Source organism: Hemiscyllium ocellatum, chromosome 9, assembly GCF_020745735.1.
Source record: "Hemiscyllium ocellatum isolate sHemOce1 chromosome 9, sHemOce1.pat.X.cur, whole genome shotgun sequence".
Lineage (NCBI taxonomy): Eukaryota > Metazoa > Chordata > Chondrichthyes > Orectolobiformes > Hemiscylliidae > Hemiscyllium > Hemiscyllium ocellatum.
Genome location: NC_083409.1, coordinates 23,736,195 through 23,750,044, shown reverse-complemented (window position 1 = coordinate 23,750,044; position 13,850 = coordinate 23,736,195). Strand labels below are relative to the sequence as shown.

General features: G+C 49.3%; 1 protein-coding gene across 1 annotated transcript in view; it reads left to right on the top strand.

Moving 5' to 3' along the window:
• LOC132818913 (probable voltage-dependent R-type calcium channel subunit alpha-1E) overlaps nt 1-11,318 on the top strand; it is a 127,783-nt gene extending 116,465 nt beyond the window's left edge. The window contains exon 26 of the mRNA XM_060830045.1: nt 10,713-11,318. Within this exon, the coding sequence (XP_060686028.1) occupies nt 10,713-11,318 (606 nt within the window). The remainder of the gene's footprint in view (nt 1-10,712) is intronic.
• The last annotated feature ends 2,532 nt before the right edge of the window (nt 11,319-13,850 follow it).

The following is a 13,850-nucleotide window of genomic DNA, read 5'->3' as shown; positions in this document are numbered from 1 at the left end:
CAGTTTTTCCTTGTCTCTCTTATCCAAACCCATTATAATCCTGCCCACCTCAACCTAATCTCTCCTTGATTCTGTTTGCTAAATTTCACAGGAAGTGGAGTATAAAAATAGGGAGGTTTTGTGAAACTATGCAAAGCACTAGTCAGACCACACCTGGAATATTTTATTTTAAAGAGAATTGAGTATAAAAACAGGGAGGTCTTGGAAAGTAAAAGTTCTAGAAGGCATCAGCCAGATTACAGCTGGAATACTGTGAACAGTTTTGGGTCCCTACTGCAAGGAAAGGTAGACTGACATTGGAGGCTGATCTGTGGTACGAAAAGGCTGTCTTATGAGGAGAGGCTGAGTAGGTTGGGCTTGGACTATAGAAGAATGTGAAGTGACTTTACTGAAACCTACTCTATTCTGAGGCGACTTGACAGAGCAGCTGCAGAAAGGTTGTTTCCTCCTGTTGGAGAGTCCAAAACCAGACGGCAGATTTTTAGAATAAGGGGGCTCCTGTTTAAGATAGAGATGAGGAGAAATTCCTTCTCTGAGGGGAGTGAATCTGTGCAATTCTTTATCACAAATGGCTGTCGAGGTTAGACCATTAAGTATATTCAAGGCTGAGGCTGATTTTTTAATTGGGAAGGGAGTTAAGAGTGATGGGGAAAAAGCAGGAGATTGTTAGATTACTTACAGTGTGGAAACAGGCCCTTCAGCCCAACAAGTCTACACCAACCCGCAAACCACCCATACCCCTACACCTAACACTATGGGCAATTTATCAAGGCCAATTCACCTAACCTGCACATCTTTGTGATGTGGGAGGAAACCCACGCAGACACGGGGAGAATGTGCAAACTCCACACAGTCAGTTGCCTGAGGTGGGAATTGAACCCGGGTCTCTGGTGCTGTGAGTCAGCAGTGCTAACCACTGTGCCACTGTGCCGACTGGAGTTGAGTATGATCAGATCAACTGTGATCTCATTTAAATGGTGCAGAGAACTCAATGGGCAGAATGGTTTACCTCAGCTGCCACGTTTTGTGGCCTGACAACTTCCAGTCTGATGCCAGGACAGGCCAGAAGGTGATTGGAACTCACAGTGATGGGAGAGATAGGAAAATCCAGATGTGAGCCTCTGGGTGGAATTGTACAAACATTTGTATTTTTATCTCATGTTCCCACCTACAGAACGTGGACGGCCAGTCAGGCAGCATCCGAGGAGCAGGAAAATCAACGTTTCGGGCAAAAGCCCTTCATCAGGAATGCTCGAAACTTTGATTCTCCTGCTCCTCGGATGCTGCCTACCCGCTGTGCATTTCCAGCGCCACACTCTTCGACTCTGATCTCCAGCATCTGCAGTCCTCACTTTTACCCAGCTACAGAACTTCCCAAACATAGTAGTGTCGATGACTTAGAGTCATGGAGTCACAGAGATGTACAGCACGGAAACAGACCCTTCGGTCCAACTCGTCCATGCCGACCAAATATCCGAAATTAATCTCGTCCCATTTGCCAGCACCCGCCCCATATCCCTCTAAACCCTTCCTATTCGTATACCCATCCAGATGCCTTTTAATTGTTGTAATTGTACCAGCCTCCACCACTTCCTCTGACCGCTTATTCCATACATGTACCACCCTCTGCTTGAAAAGTTACCCTTAGGTCCCTTTTAAATCATGCCCCTCTTAGATTAGATTCTCTACAATATGGAAACAGGTCCTTTAGCCCAACCAAAGAGTAACCCACCCAGACCCATTCCCCTACCCTATATTTCCCCCTGACTAATGCACCTAACACTATGGGCAATTTAGCATGGTTAATTCACCTAACCCACACATTTTTGGATTGTGGGAGGAAACCGGAGCACCCGGAGGAAACCCACGCAGAGACTGGGAGAATGTGCAAACTCCACACAGACAATCACCCAAGGCGGGAACTGAACCCGGGTCCCTGGCGCTTTGAGGCAGCAGTGTGAACCACTGACCTCTCACCTTAAATCTTTGGACTCCCCCACTCCAGGGAAAAGACTTTGTCTATTTATCCTACACATGCCCCTCATGAGTTTATAAACCTCTATAAAGGTCATCCCTCAGCCTCCAACGCTCCAGGGAGAACAGCCCCAGTCAATTCAGCCTCTCCCTATAGCTCAAACCCTCCACCCTTGCCATCATCCTGGTAAATCTTTTCTGCACCCTTTCGAGTTTCACAACATCCTTCCTATAGGAGGGAGACCAGAATTGCGTGCAATATTCCACGTGTGGCCTAACCAACGTCCTGTACAGCCACAACATGACCTCCCAACTCTTGTACTCAATGACCAAGGCAAGCATACCAAACACCGTCGTCATTATCCTATCTACCTGCAACTCCAGTGTTGCTCACTCTAAATTGTACTACTCCTCTGTAATTCCCCAGTCTTTTTCTATTCACTTGATCAAAACCTTAAATAATTTTCAAGGCCTGACATATCTTCCCAGTCTTCTCTCCTCCAGTGGAAATGGCCCAGCTATCGTGATTCTCTCATTATTATTTCTCAAACTGGCATTAACATTGAGTCAAAATTGTAGGCTCTCTATGCTTTTGATATCTTGAGCGTGGCTGGAAAAAAAAACAAATTTTCTCAACACTTTTCATCTTCTATTCACCAGAACAATTCACAGTTGTAGACAACTGAAAGAATATGCTATTTGATCTTTAGAAATATGACCAACATACCTAACATCTATAAGTTATATACCACATTACCAATTTGTAAGATAATCAATAAGGAATGTACTGACAATAACAAACCAGCCTGTTGGAAAGTTCACCGTAAAGTGTCCAGCATTAGACGCGAGTATGCAATTAAACACTTGCTAAATAGCAAGTGTACAAAGAGTTAAGCTGTCATTCAGGCTTGAAGCTACCTAGACAAACACATAGCTCTATCCGTTGTGCATGCACTGCATCTGTTTCAAATGAGCAGAATAGAGGACAGTTATGATCTGATTCACTTCTCAGGGCAAGGCCATGCTCAGAATCAAAGTGCCAGGTTTAATATTTAAACAAAGCCTGGCCAGTTAACTGTCAGTCTGCATTAACTGTCCCATTTCCTATGGCAACACCTCTACCAATCAGTACTTTGTTCTTATTCTGTAACTTTTCCCTTTGCATTGGTATTTCTCAGCAAATTGTCCTGATAAATTAAAAATGAAAAGTTTTGATAAAACATTTCTTTTTTCAGCAATACTCAAGTTCTGTACTACCAGTTACTGTTTTATATGTTGTTGCGTTGTTTTGGAACTTGGGAGAAAAAAATTCAAAACGACGACACTTTTAAAAGGGAGAGGAACAGCCAAAGGCAGCACAAGGTGAGGTCAGTGCAGGGGAGAGAGAGAGCGAGAAAGATACGCACATTGCGAACTAACACAGTAGTGAACCTGCACAATTACTGCCTTTGCTTTCGAATTCATGTGTCGCTATCGCAGTGCATCTAGGAAAATTAACAAACAGTGATGATCTTGGAGAAATCTGTTTGGGAGAGGTCACAGCACAGAGACAGATAAGTGAATAGTTTTAAGTGTGGCCTTGGGGCCTTGCTGTAAGTCTGCAGTAGTGAGTAGAGTGGGTTCTCTCTTGATTATATGTTTTATTGTGATATGTTTCTTGACTAAACTTAAAAATATAAGCCATCAGTATTGAGTTAGCCTGGAGCAGTGTTTTGCAGAGGAATAAGACGGGGCTATTTTCTGGGATTGTAAGGAGCAAAAATGGCCCTTAGTAGAGTGATATGCTCTTCTTGTCGGATGTGGGAGTTTAGGGAGAGTTTACGGGTTACTGAGGATTATATCTGCAATAAATGACATTGGTTGCAAATCATGTCAGATCGAATGGAACGGTTGGAACGAGAGTTAGAGGCAATGAGGAATTTACCAGAGTAAGGGGATGTGATGGATGGCAGTTACAGGAAGAGAGAATAGTTGCAGATGCAGTCACATAGATGGGTTAACTCCAGAAAGGGTAAGAGAGATAGGCACATAGTGCAGGGGTCTTCTGTGGCTATCCACATTTCAAACATGTATGCTGTTTTGGAACATGTAGGGGGTGATGGATTCTCTGGGGAACGTAGCATGAACAGCCAAGTTTCTGTATTAACACTGGCTCTAATATAACGAGAGGTAAGTCGGGTTCCAAACGATCGACTGTGTTAGGGGACTCTCTAGCCTGAGGTACAGACAGACGTTTCTGTGGCCAGCAGTGAAAAAGCAGAATGTTGTGTTGCTTCCCTAGTGCCAGGATCAAGGATGTCTCAGAGAGGGTGCACAATATTCTCAAGGAGGAGAGGGGCCAGCAGGAGGTCATTTTACCAACGACATAGGAAGGGAAAAGGATGAGATTCTGAAGGGAAAATACAGAAAGTTAGGCAGGAATTTAAAAAGGAGGTCTTTAAGAGTAGTTAGGATAGGAATTGGAGGATAGAGCAGATGAATGCATGGCTGAGGAGAAGGATTCACATTTTTGGAATCTTTTCTGGGGTAGAAGTGACCCGCACAAGAATGATGCTTTGCACTTGAATTGAAAGGGGACTAATATACTGGCAGGGGGATTTGCTAGAGCTGCTCAGGGGGATTTAAACTAGTAAGGTGGGGGGACGGGAACCCAGGGAGATAGTGAGTAAAGAGATCAATCTGAGACGGGTACAGCTGAGAACAGAAGTGAGTCAAACAGTCAGGGCAGGCAGGGACAAGGTAGGACTAATAAATTAAACTGCATTTATTTCAATGCAAGGAGCCTAACAGGGAAGGCAGATGAACTCAGGGCATGGTTAGGAACATGGGACTGGGATATCATAGCAATTACAGAAACATGGCTCAGGGATGGGCAGGACTGGCAGCTTAATGTTCCAGGATACAAAGCTACAGGAAGGATAGAAAGGGAGGCAAGAGAGGAGGGGGAGTGGCATTTTTGATAAGGGATAGCATTACAGCTGTCATGAGGGAGGATATTCCCGGAAATACATCCAGGGAAGTTATTTGGGTGGAAATAAGAAGGGGATTGTAGACCAACTATAGACCCCCTAATAGTCAGAGGGAAATTGAGAATCAAATTTGTTAGGAGATTTCAGTTATCTGTAAGAATAATAGGGTGGTTATAATAGGGGATTTTAACTTTCCAAGCATAGACTAGGACTGCCGTAGTGTGAAGAGTTTAGATGGAGAAGAATTTGTTAAGTGAGTACAAGACAATTTTCTGATTCAGTATGTGGATGTACCTACTAGAGAAGGTGCAAAACTTGACCTACTCTTGGGAAATAAGACAGGGCAGGTGAATGGGGAGCACTTTGGGGCCAGCGACCATAATTCTATTAGGTTTTAAAATAGTGATGGATAAAGATAGACCTGATATAAAAGTTGAAGTTCTAAATTGGAGAAAGGCCAATTTTGACAGTATTAGACAAGAACTTTCAAAAGCTGATTGGGGCCAGATGTTCGCAGATAAAGGAATGGCTGGAAAATGGGAAGCCTTCAGAAATGAGATAACGAGAGTGCAGAGACAGTATATTCCTGTCAGGGTGAAAGGAAAGGCTGGTAAGTACAGAGAATGCTGGATTACTAAAGAAGTTAGGGGTTTGGTTAAGAAAAATAAGGAAGCATATGTAAGGTTTAGACAGAATAGATCGAGTGAATCTTTAGAAGAGTATAAAGGAAGTAGGAGTATACTTCAGAGGGAAATCAGGAGGGCAAAAGGGGGACATGAGATAGCTTTGGCAAATAGAATTAAGGAGAATCCAAAGGGTTTTTACAAATATATTAAGGACAAAAGGGTAACTAGGGAGAGAATAGGGCCCCTCAAAGATCAGTAAGGTGGCCTTTGTGTGGAGCCGCAGGAGATGGGGGCGATACTAAATGAATATTTTGTATCAGTGTTTACTGTGGAAAAGAATATGGAAGATACAGACTGTAGGGAAATAGATGGAGACACCTTGGAAAATGTCCAATTTACAGAGGAGGAAGTGCTAGATGTCTTGAAATGCATATAAGTGGAAAAATACCCAGGACCTGATCAGGTGCATCCTGGAACGCTGTGGGAAGCTAGGGAAGTGATTACTGGGCCCCTTGCTGAGATATTTCTATCATTGATAGTTACAGGTGAGGTGCCGTAAGACTGGAGGTTGGCAAACGTGGTGCCACTGTTTAAGTCAGGGAACTATAGACCGGTAAGCCTGACCTCGGTGGTGGGCAAGTTGTTGGAGGGAATCCTAAGGGGCAGGATGTACATGTATTTGGAAAGGCAAGGACTTTAGGGATAGTCAGCATGGCTTTGTGCGTGGGAAATCATGTCTCACAAACTTGATCGAGCTTTTTGAAGAAGCAACAAAGAAGATTGATGAGGGCAGAGCAGTAGATGTGATCTATATGGACTTCAAAAAGGCGTTTGACAAGGTTCCCCATGGGAGACTGGTTAGCAAGGTTAGATCTCATGGAATACAGGGAGAACTAGCCATTTGGATACAGAACTGGCTCAAAGGTAGAAGACAGATGGTGGTGGCGGAGGGTTGTTTTTCAGACTGGAGGCCTGTGACCAGTGGAGTGCCACAAGGATCGGTGCTGGGTCCTCTACTTTTTGTCATTTACATAAATGATTTGGATGCGAACTTAAGATGTGTAGTTAGTAAGTTTGCAGATGACACCAAAATTGGAGATGTAGTGAACAGTGAAGAAGGTTACCTCAGATTACAACGGGATCTTGACCAGATGGGCCAATGGGCTGAGGAGTGGCAGATGGAGTTTGATTTAGATAAAAGTGAGGTGTTGCATTTTGGGAAAGCAAATCTTAGCAGGAGTTATGCACTTAATGGTAAGGTCCTAGGGAGTGTTGCTGAACAAAGAGACTTTGGAGTGCAGGCCCATAGTGCCTTGAAAGTGGAGTCGTAGGTAGATAGGATAGTGAAGAAGGCGTTTGGTATGCTTTCCTTTATTGGTCAGAGCATTGATTATTGGAGTTGGGAGGTCATTTTGCGGCTGTACAGGACATTGGTTATGTCACTTTTGCAAAATTGTGTGCAATTCTGGTCTCCTTCCTATTGGAAGGATGTTGTGAAACTTGAAAAGATTCAGAATAGATTTATAAGGATGTTGCCAGGGTTGGAGGATTTGAGCTACAGGGAGAGATTGAATAGGCTAGAGTTGTTTTCCCTGGAGTGTCGGAGGGTGAGGGGTGACCTTATAGAGGTTTATAAAATCATGAGGGGCATGGTTAGGGTAAATAGTCATGGTCTTCTCCCTGTGGTTGGGGAATCCAGAACTAGAGGGCATCGGTTTAGGGTGAGAGGGGAAAGATATAAAAGAGACCTAACAGACAACTTTTTCACACAGAGGGTGGTACGTGTATGGAATGAGCTGCCAGAGGAAGTGGTGGAGGCTGGTACAATTGCAACATTTAAAAGGCATCTGGATGGATATATGAATAGGAAGGGTTTGGAGGGATATGGGCCGGGTGCTGGCAGGTGGGACTTGGTTGGGTTGGGAGATCTGGACAGGTTGGACTGAAGGATCTGTTTCCATGCTGTACATCTCTCTGACTCTATGTATCTAAATAATTATATGGTTTGACGTCCCTTCAAGACTATTTTTACTCACGGACTACCTTACTCGTTCTCAGTGACTGTTGTTTACTATTTGTATGTTTTATCATTCTTCAAATTCACTTGCTAATTCAAGCCATGAAATCATCCACAAACTGTTTCACTGGGAGAATGGCACCACACTATTTTCCGAAAACTATTACATTACATGAGAAGAGTGGCTGAGAGAAAGCATCTCATTTACTAATCAGAGTAGAACAGAGAATCTTTGTCAAGCTAACACCTCAACATTCACCAACACTGCAATCAAGCTCTTCCAGCAGAGCTCATGCCATAAAAGAATTGGTACAGCATGGGGCCATTTAGCTCACTGTTCCAATTCTCTGTCAAATAAATAAGGCTTTGGCAGCTTTGAAGAAATTGGTGCTGGCTGCTGGAGCTGAATGAAGGAAGCCAGTAGGCACTGTCTTACCAGGACAGTTTGCTCATTGAAACAGAACCAATTGCACAACGAAGGTCTTCATTGTACGTTTGCCAACTTCACAGATTGCTCCATGTCTTCTAAACATAGCAAGGGGAAGATAGTGAAAATAGAAATAAGACCCCCTTTATAAAAGCCCAGACTTATTCTGGAAAGGTGATGGAAAATATTTTATTGTCCTGGTAAGACAGTGCGTACCGGCTTCCTTCATTCAGCTCCAGCATGCACATATCAGACACACACACTCCATTCACACTCACACACAGATACACATACACAACACACACACACACACACACACACACACTCCATTCACACACACACACACACACACACACACTCTCACACACAGATACACATACACAACACACACACACACACACACACACACTCCATTCACACACACACACTCCATTCACACACACACACACTCACACACACACACACACACACACTCCATTCACACACACACTCACACACACACACACACACTCCATTCACACACACACACACTCACACACACACACACACACACTCACACACACACCATTCACACACACACACACACACACACACACTCCATTCACACACACACACACTCCCACACAGATACACATACACAACACACACACACACACTCCATTCACACACACACACACACACACACACACACACTCCATTCACACACACACACACTCACACACACACACACACACACTCCATTCACACACACACACACTCCATTCACACACACACACTCACACACACACACACACTCCATTCACACACACACTCACACACACACACTCCATTCACACACACACACACTCCCACACAGATACACATACACACACACACTCCATTCACACACACACACACACACACACACACACTCCATTCACACACACACACACACACACACACACACACACACACACTCCATTCACACACACACACACTCCATTCACACACACACACTCACACACACACACACACACACACTCCATTCACACACACACACTCACACACACACACACACTCCATTCACACACACACACTCACACACACACACACACACACTCCATTCACACACACACACTCACACACTCCATACACACACACACACACACACACACACTCCATTCACACACACACACTCACACACACACACACTCCATTCACACACACACACTCACACACACACACACACTACATTCACACACACACACTCACACACACACACACACACACTCCATTCACACACACACACACACACACACTCCATTCACACACACACTCCATTCACACACACACACACGCGCACACACACACACTCCATTCACACACACACTCCATTCACACACACACTCACACACACACACACACTCCATTCACACACACACACACACGCACACACACACACTCCATACACACACACTCCATACACACACACACACACACACACACACACACACACACACACACACACAACACAGGCATACACCACACAGACTCACACATAGATACGCACTGACATACACATGCAGATACAACACCCACTGTCTTTTTAGATTAGATTAGACTTACAGTGTGGAAACAGGCCCTTCGGCCCAACAAGTCCACACCGACCCGCCGAAGCGCAACCCACCCATACCCCTTACCTAACACTACGGGCAATTTAGCTTGGCCAATTCACCTGACCCGCACATCTTTGTGACTGTGGGAGGAAACCGGAGCACCCGGAGGAAACCCACGCAGACACGGGGAGAACGTGCAAACTCCACACAGTTAGTCGCCTGAGTCGGGAATTGAACCCGGGTCTACAGGCGCTGTGAGGCAGCAGTGCTAACCACTGTGCCACCGTGCCGCCCGTACTCACTCACATTCACACACACACACATACACACTCACAACACAAACTCAGACACACAACACTCTCACACTCAGTCACATTCACACTCAGACACACACTCACACCTATGCACCAACTCACAATTGTACAGATACACACACACACTGTCGCATGCATTCACACACACAATCATATTCACACCAAACACACCCACAAACAAAACATAGACCTATACAATTCACAGATACACAACACACACACACTCTGTCTCACACTCTCCCTCTCTCACAGATACGTGTATACATACATGCACACACACACACACTCACATATACGCAGAACACATACTCACACATAGACATACACACACCCAGTTCAATGATCCTCACTCAAAAAGCTGTATGCTGCCTTTTGGAGAGCTGGGGTCTGCTGCATTTCATGAATCACGATGCACTCCAGCAATTCATCAAAGATTCTCGGACAGCACCTTCCAAACCCACAACCACTCCCAACTAGAAGGACAAGGGCAGTAAATACACAAGAACGCCTGCAGGTTCCCCTCCGAGCTATTCACCATCCCAACTTGGAATGTTATCACCATTCCTTCACTGGGTCAAATTCCTGGAATTCCGTCCCTAATGGCATTGTGGGTCAGCCCATCACCACCTTGAAGGAGCAACTAGGTGCGGGCAATACCTGCTGGCCAGCCAGTGATGCCCACCCCTGGGAGGCTCTGCACCTCTAAACCTTCCACTCCCTGCGCACACCACCTCCGCCCACCTCCAGGAGAGGAACAGGCAGTCATGTTTCTCCATCTTGTTTCTTGCAGGCCAGCAGTCCGGTCAGTGAGAGCCCGATCCCTTCGACATCTGGGACCAACACGCCAAGACAGGGGAGACGGCAGCTCCCGCAGACACCCCCAAAACCGCGGCCGCACATCTCGTACTCTCCGGTTGCCCAGCGGCCTGAGCCGTGGTCGCCGCCGCCGCCCTCCTCCTGTGAGCAGGCCACGCCGAGAGGCAAGGGCGAGTGCCGCTACCAGTCACTGAGAGTGCGGCCCAGCAAGGCCCTCTGGGGCGAGTCGCCGGGTCTGAGCACCAAGAGCGAGAGCCAGCACTCGACGCCGCTGCGCTACATCTCGGAGCCGTCGCTGAGCCTGCACGAGGAAGGGGGCAGCCTGGACCAGGAGCAGGGCCCCGGGGAGGAAACCCTCACCTTCGAGGCCGCGGTCGCCACCAGCCTGGGCCGCTCGCACACCATCTCGTCGGCACCGCCACTCCGCCACAGCTGGCAGCTGCCCAACGGCAGCTACCGCGCCAGGGTGGGGGCAGCCGGGTCGAGGGCAACGGGCTCAGGGGCAACTACCATCGGCATCGGACCACCCCTCACTCTCGCCGACCAAGGCCAGGAGCAAGACCAGGACGACCAGTGTTAGAGACCGGGGAGAGGAGATGGGGCAGTGTGAGACTGGGATGGGAAGTGGGGGGAGGGCGCGCAGTCTCTGACTGGGAAGTCGAGCAAGGGGGGGGGGGAGGTGGGAGCAGTGCTAGACCGGGAAGAGAGGGTGGGGTGGGCAGGCTATGGCCAGGAACGGGAGGAGGGACGGTGTTAGATATGGGGAATGGAGGGGGCACAGTGTTAATCCGGGGAGAGAGGGGGTGTCAGTGTTAGACCAGGGGAGGGGGCGAGGGGGTGTCAGTGTTAGACCAGGGGAGGGGGAGAGGGGGTGTCAGTGTTAGACTGGGGGAGGGGGATAGGGGGTGTCAGTGTTAGACTGGGGGAGGGGACGAGGGGGTGTCAGTGTTAGATTGGGGGAGGGGGAGAGGGGATGTCAGTGTTAGATTGGGGGAGGGGGAGAGGGGATGTCAGTGTTAGATTGGGGGAGGGGGCGAGGGGATGTCAGTGTTAGACTGGGGGAGGGGGAGAGGGGATGTCAGTGTTAGACCAGGGGAGGGGGCGAGGGGGTGTCAGTGTTAGATTGGGGGAGGGGGAGAGGGGATGTCAGTGTTAGACCAGGGGAGGGGGCGAGGGGATGTCAGTGTTAGACCAGGGGAGGGGGAGAGGGGGTGTCAGTGTTAGACTGGGGGAGGGGGATAGGGGGTGTCAGTGTTAGACTGGGGGAGGGGACGAGGGGGTGTCAGTGTTAGATTGGGGGAGGGGGAGAGGGGATGTCAGTGTTAGATTGGGGGAGGGGGAGAGGGGATGTCAGTGTTAGATTGGGGGAGGGGGCGAGGGGATGTCAGTGTTAGACTGGGGGAGGGGGAGAGGGGGTGTCAGTGTTAGATTGGGGGAGGGGGCGAGGGGATGTCAGTGTTAGACTGGGGGAGGGGGAGAAGGGGTGTCAGTGTTAGATTGGGGGAGGGGGAGAGGGGATGTCAGTGTTAGACTGGGGGAGGGGGAGAGGGGGTGTCAGTGTTAGATTGGGGGAGGGGGCGAGGGGATGTCAGTGTTAGACTGGGGGAGGGGGCGAGGGGATGTCAGTGTTAGACTGGGGGAGGGGGAGAGGGGGTGTCAGTGTTAGACTGGGGGAGGGGGCGAGGGGGTGTCAGTGTTAGACTGGGGGAGGGGGCGAGGGGATGTCAGTGTTAGACTGGGGGAGGGGGCGAGGGGATGTCAGTGTTAGACTGGGGGAGGAGGAGGAGAGGGGATGTCAGTGTTAGATTGGGGGAGGGGGAGAGGGGGTGTCAGTGTTAGACCGGGGAGGGGGAGAGGGGGTGTCAGTATTAGACCGGGGAGGGGGAGAGGGGGTGTCAGTGTTAGACCGGGGGGGGGGGGGGAGAGGGGATGGCGGTTTTAGACCGGAGAGGGAGAGAAAGGGTGGCAGTGTTAGACCGGGGGAGAGGGGGGAGGAGGTGTCAGTGTTAGATTGGGGGAGGGGGAGAGGGGATGTCAGTGTTAGACCGGGGGAGAGGGGGGAGGAGGTGTCAGTGTTAGATTGGGGGAGGGGGAGAGGGGATGTCAGTGTTAGATTGGGGGAGGGGGCGAGGGGATGTCAGTGTTAGACTGGGGGAGGGGGAGAGGGGGTGTCAGTGTTAGATTGGGGGAGGGGGCGAGGGGATGTCAGTGTTAGACTGGGGGAGGGGGAGAGGGGATGTCAGTGTTAGACTGGGGGAGGGGGAGAGGGGGTGTCAGTGTTAGATTGGGGGAGGGGGCGAGGGGATGTCAGTGTTAGACTGGGGGAGGGGGAGAAGGGGTGTCAGTGTTAGATTGGGGGAGGGGGAGAGGGGATGTCAGTGTTAGACCGGGGGAGAGGGGGGAGGAGGTGTCAGTGTTAGATTGGGGGAGGGGGCGAGGGGATGTCAGTGTTAGACTGGGGGAGGGGGAGAAGGGGTGTCAGTGTTAGATTGGGGGAGGGGGAGAGGGGATGTCAGTGTTAGACTGGGGGAGGGGGAGAGGGGGTGTCAGTGTTAGATTGGGGGAGGGGGCGAGGGGATGTCAGTGTTAGACTGGGGGAGGGGGCGAGGGGATGTCAGTGTTAGATTGGGGGAGGGGGAGAGGGGGTGTCAGTGTTAGATTGGGGGAGGGGGCGAGGGGATGTCAGTGTTAGACTGGGGGAGGGGGAGAGGGGGTGTCAGTGTTAGACTGAGGGAGGGGGCGAGGGGATGTCAGTGTTAGACTGGGGGAGGGGGAGAGGGGGTGTCAGTGTTAGATTGGGGGAGGGGGAGAGGGGGTGTCAGTGTTAGATTGGGGGAGGGGGCGAGGGGATGTCAGTGTTAGACTGGGGGAGGGGGAGAAGGGGTGTCAGTGTTAGATTGGGGGAGGGGGAGAGGGGATGTCAGTGTTAGACTGGGGGAGGGGGCGAGGGGATGTCAGTGTTAGACTGGGGGAGGTGGAGAGGGGATGTCAGTGTTAGACTGAGGGAGGGGGCGAGGGGGTGTCAGTGTTAGACTGGGGGAGGGGGCGAGGGGATGTCAGTGTTAGATTGGGGGAGGGGGCGAGGGGATGTCAGTGTTAGACTGGGGGAGGA